This window comes from Artemia sp. Qi Xiang Cuo, chromosome 7 (genome assembly GCF_049724085.1).
Source record: "Artemia sp. Qi Xiang Cuo chromosome 7, ASM4972408v1, whole genome shotgun sequence".
Lineage (NCBI taxonomy): Eukaryota > Metazoa > Arthropoda > Branchiopoda > Anostraca > Artemiidae > Artemia > Artemia sp. Qi Xiang Cuo.
The window spans coordinates 41,081,766-41,087,267 of NC_142800.1; the positions used below are offsets into that span (position 1 = coordinate 41,081,766).

General features: G+C 35.5%; 1 protein-coding gene across 1 annotated transcript; it reads left to right on the forward strand.

Moving 5' to 3' along the window:
* The first annotated feature begins 1,204 nt into the window (after window positions 1-1,204).
* Window positions 1,205-2,137, forward strand: LOC148950280 (uncharacterized). Its single transcript, XM_089091822.1, has one exon. The coding sequence runs from the start codon at window positions 1,205-1,207 to the stop codon at window positions 2,135-2,137; it is 933 nt and encodes a 310-aa protein (XP_088947948.1).
* The last annotated feature ends 3,365 nt before the right edge of the window (window positions 2,138-5,502 follow it).

Here is a 5,502-nt window from a genome sequence, read left to right on the forward strand (position 1 = left end):
TAACTAAAACCTTTCGCAAGTTAAAACAATATTTTTATGTACCGTCGGCGTTAACAAAACTTAAAGATTTTATAAGTACATGTGAAGCGTGTAACTTAAGGAAAAATCCCCAAACGTATCCTAATCCCCCGATGGGAAGAGTGCCAGTAGTAAGGTTTCCTTTCGATATCGTTTCATTCGATTTATACGGGACCAGCGGAGGATTACCTGTTTCCAACAGAGGTCATACTTGCCTCTTTCAGTTATAGACCATTTTACCAGCTTCACTTTTGCCAAAGCATTGAAAAATCAAGGGGCATACGCCACAAGTAAAGCGTTAGCAAAAATATTTTTCAAATTTGGCGTCCCTAACAAAGTTATTAGTGATAATGGAAGTAACTTCGTTTCTAAAGTAACAAAAGATTTAATGAGTTTCCTTAAAATAGAAAAATTAGTAACCTCCCCCTACCATCCCCAAGCTAATGGAAAAATTGAAAACCGGCACAAAATATTTATCAATGTCTTGAGTATATATACAAAAGACAATCGAAACGATTGGGATCAATACCTACCTTACTTAACCAATGTAATTAATATTGCCTATTCAGAAACAACTAAAGAAAGCCTATTTTTTCTTTTATTCGGGCGCCATTTTAAAATACCTTATCAGGAAATTATAGAATCCAGACAATATTACAATAATATAGAGGACTACAAGCAAGATTTTATAAATAGGATGAGGAAAACCTATAAAGTAGTTAGACAAGAATTAGAGAAATGTAAGGTAAACCAAGAATTTAGAAATGAATCCAAAGTCAAAGGGAATATAAATTTTGAAGTAGGAGATTGTGTATATCTAAAAAATCAAGCAAAGGTAGAAGGCAAAAAACTTTCCAATAAGTATTCGGGACCATACAGAATAATCAAGAAATACGACAATGATTTTACTTTTAAAATGATGAACCCTGACAACGGAAGAACATATAAGGCACATGTTAGCCGTATAAAAGGAGTCAAGTACCCAGCCAGGTGGGCACCCAAACCCTCATCTACTGATTCGTTAAACGTGGAAAATGAATTCCCCAAATCAAGGCTAGCCGAGTTAAAACCTTTCAATTTCAAACAAGACTATTTCGAAAATCATAGCGACGAGGAAAACTTTGAAGAATTTTTAGCCATGAGAAATTTAGTCGTCCCTAAAAGACAACCATTAATACCCATACCAATGAGAACCCCAAAAAGTCCAAAAAGTTCATCATCAGAAAGCTCGGAAGAATTAGATTATACGCTGTCCCCAAAAACCCAATTTTTCCCTGATAGAATTTCAACCCCAGGTCCACCCAAAAGATTTCCAGACGATATGGTATCCCCAGCAACCCCGATAGAGAGACCCCTATCGTTACAGGATGAATTAAACAGAGCTATGGAAACCCCAGGTGCAAAAATAAGGAAAGCTCCATCCAGGGACACAAATAAAGGAAATATAAAAAACTTGAGAGAAACCATGGATATTATCAATTATCCTATAAAAACAAGGCAAAGTACCTTGCCTTTGACCCAGGAATACCCTGAAGATGAAAATATAGGACAATACCACCACATAACGGTATCCAAAGTCAAGCCCAAGGAATCAGCCTCCTGGAAACAGACCATGTCACAAAATATACCCCACCCCCCGGAGGATATGGCATTCAAAGAATGGAGACACTCTCCACAGATGTTCAACTCTTCCCAGTGTTCCCAAGAATCCTTTAACTTCCCCGAAACAGGACTTCAGCGCGAGGAAATGGAAAACAAACCCTCTACCTCGAGAGGAGACGAAACATATGAAGCGAGGGCAGGGGATACTCCTAAATCGCAAAGGACCACCCCGGAAAGCCCAAATGATGAATCTTCAGACACTAGCTCTACTGAATCCGACGATGAATCAGATCCTGACTACCCCCAAGATGCACAAAAACGAAAACCGGCTTCTGCCGCGGCCCATGCGAAAGCCGCAAAATTAAAAGGTCAAAAATTCATACTGAAACAGTATAAGAAATTTGACCTGATCTCTACGGGAAAGTCAAAAAAGAATAAAACGCCAGAAAGCGAACAGAAAGTTACCACAAAGTCTGGCAGAGTAAGTAAGAAACCAGATAAATGGAAATACGTGTAGAGATTAAGTACACCAAAAACTCATAAAATAATACTAAGACGAAACGAGCATATTGAAAAAAAACAAACAAAAAAAACCCTTAAAACAAAGGAGTATGAATATGACACTTCAATGAAAGTTACTAGTAAAAGGTCGAAGGAAGTTAATAGTTAATTTTTCCAGATAAACTGAATCCCGACTTGATAAAAACCCTGAAGATAGAAGCAGGACAAGAATTGTTCAACCCCTCCTTTAAAAAAATACCTAGTATCACCTCGTTACAGTCGGAACGACTATGGACCAGCTATTTCAGATACGATCGAAACTTCTAGACGCCTCGGCACAATTGATAACAGAACGACTGAAAATCGAGAATCTGATAGAAGCCACGCTTAAATCTCTTAGAGAAGTTAAGGCTTCCAACGAAAAAATTAACAAAAAAATAAATGAGATCCTAGTAACTAAACAAATGTATAAATTAATTGAAACCGAGTTTATGGCAGTTAAGGAGCAGACCACCAAAATCCGGAATGAAATGGAATCAATAAGCGACGCCCGCTCGTTAAAGGATATAATTATCCCGACAAGGTCCTAAAATTACAAGTATTATATAATAAAATGCAAGAAATTGGTCAAAAAGTGCAAGATTATAGAAACAGTACTGTTCTATCTGCAACAATAGCGGAGCAAGAAGCCCTGGCACCTGAACGATTAAAGCTCCTAGACTTACAACATAAACATGACCACATAAAAGCACAGAAAGAAATAATTAAACTACAACAGGACACCTTAGAGAAACAATTGAAGGAAAACCAAGTTAAAATTAACAGAGAACTGCAAAAACAAAGAGAATTCTGCTCAAACTTAGAGAAGATGGTGGCAACCTATTTCACAGTTGAAATCGACCTACCCCTTAATCCCCATTTGGAAAATATTCTTGCTAACAATTACAACGAAGGGCCATCGCAACCCTTGTATTTTACAATCCTAAACCGAGCTCATCATCACCACATAAAATCCAAAATGGAGTCTATTCAACAAAACCCCCCAACGGACAATAATGTAACTATTAGGACCCAATACCCCAATATCCAAATAACTGACACAACTTGCCAAAATTCATCAGAGATCTCCTCACTACAAGGAACGCCCAAAACACAACCATTACCACAGGATACAGAAAACTAGGAAAATATTAATCATGGCAGTTAATTAAACTCAAGGAGGAGGTAAAAAGTCTTTTCTCGTTTAAATGCAAAAAGAAGAGAAATATTTTTTTAACGAGTTTAATACAGTAATAAATCGAGCGCAAACTCGTTAAACTAGAGTACCTATATTTATGCTGACCAGAATATAATATTTCCCAAATTATGACGAAAAAAAAATATATTGCAAATTCAGTCATAGAGGAGAAAGTGTAATTGACAGCCGTCCCAACTTTACCTGTCCCGGGTAGCCCCCGAAATAAATGAACATGAGGTTCACTGGTGATCGCTTGGTTGACGGTTGACCTCAGTGCTTGAGGATCACTTCCATGTGCTGGGTTCAATCGTGTATCAATGCGTAACCCCAAACCACGATAATTCAAAAATTACTTTTAGTTTTAATGGAGTATTCAAATGCCGATCTGAGGAGACTTTCGGTGTATCGAGCCTCAGAAAGCTTGATATTATTTGTATTTTGATGTTTGATAAACTGAGAGTTTCTTTAGGATAGATCCTACCTTTATTGAAATTAATCTTATCTGATAACTTATCCGAGTATAAGGCTTAGGCTGTATTTTTACTACGACATTTCAGCATTAGAATTCTTGACAAACTGCTAAAACAATTGGTCAAATGTAAAACCTTACTTTAGTAATATCTTGTTATCATCATTAGCATTATGGTAATATCCACTAAAAGGACACGCAACGTTTAATTGCCTAAACAATAAATAACCGCTTCTAATAGTAAAGCTCAAAAAACTTTAACCCAAGTATCAACGAAAATAACATACTTTCGAAGAACAATAAAATTGTCCAAATTTAATCACAATAAAAGATGATCGGAAGTAGCCAACCTAACGCGCTGTAAAATTTATAAAATACTCGACAACCTAAAAATACTTATTCGACAAAGGAAATATGTACAAGTTTTTATCCCATTAATTATAACCAACGTTGATGTTAGCAGGTAGAAACAATTTCCGTCAATCTAATAACAGAATCAGGTTTGAATAATCTTTCAAATTCGTTCATATAGGCCTACAAAAAGAAAAAAAAACCTCTTTTTTGTCGCCAATTATTTGAGTCGACGCATGAACTCAAGAAGTTGGCAAAAACTCACTAATTGAAATTAAATTTAAGTAAAAGTACATCTTTTCCTTGGCGAGTTGGATGGATCCTTAGTCCGTATGCAAGATACGTGATGACGAAAAGATCGAATTATCAAAAAATCATCCGTATTAATAAAATAAAAAGGAAATTAAAAACAGCCAATGGGAACTGAAGGCATTCTTCTGATATTTAAAATAAATTTAATTATTTAAATACCCCTGCAAATCACCAAGCGAGACAAAAAAATCTCCCTTCGCAATTTTTTACTAAACTGAGACCACTTCTCTTAACGTTATAAATTGTCTACGCAGTTAAAGTGACTCTATGTAAAATGTTAATTATTAGCAACCAATTCTCACAGTAAAACTCAAAAAGGGCTTTGGTGCAAATTGTAACCAAAAGTATTCTTTCAAATAAAAGTCAGCAAAAAAAAGAGCCCCTACAAAAGGCATTAAACATCTCTCATAAATTAAATGGAAAAAATAACGTCGTGGCTTCTCTAAGAAAATCATACTATTTGCCTCAAATGTCAATTGACCCCATGTAAAGCGGTGTTACGATAATAAATCAAAGCCCGTAACTTCCAAACGCAGTTGAAGTCACAAAGATTTACGACAGTTTAGTCGCATCGCCTAAGCATATTGTTCTCGAAGTAAAAAACTTTCCCTTTTTCGTTGCTTATAATAAGAATAATTAACCTGTATACCGTTGTGTAATCTAAACTACTTGGATACCTATAATGAACGATCCTTTTGCCAGATAAACTAAAGATCAGAGGAATAAATAACTTACCATGCTATAATGTTCATTAAATACCAAAGAATAAAAACGCCAACTTCAGCAATAAGATAAAAATTACCCCGGTGAAAATGACAAGATTAAAAAATCTCTTATGGTCTCAAATATTGATATCTTCGATATATCTTTGTTTATATATCGATATTGGATCATATTTTGATCATAGGTTGGCGTGGATTATCCAAAATACAAAAATACTTATCCAAAATACATGAAATAATGGCTAGTCAGTTTCGGAACCTAAATAAGTAAAAGGAATAACTGCTAAAGA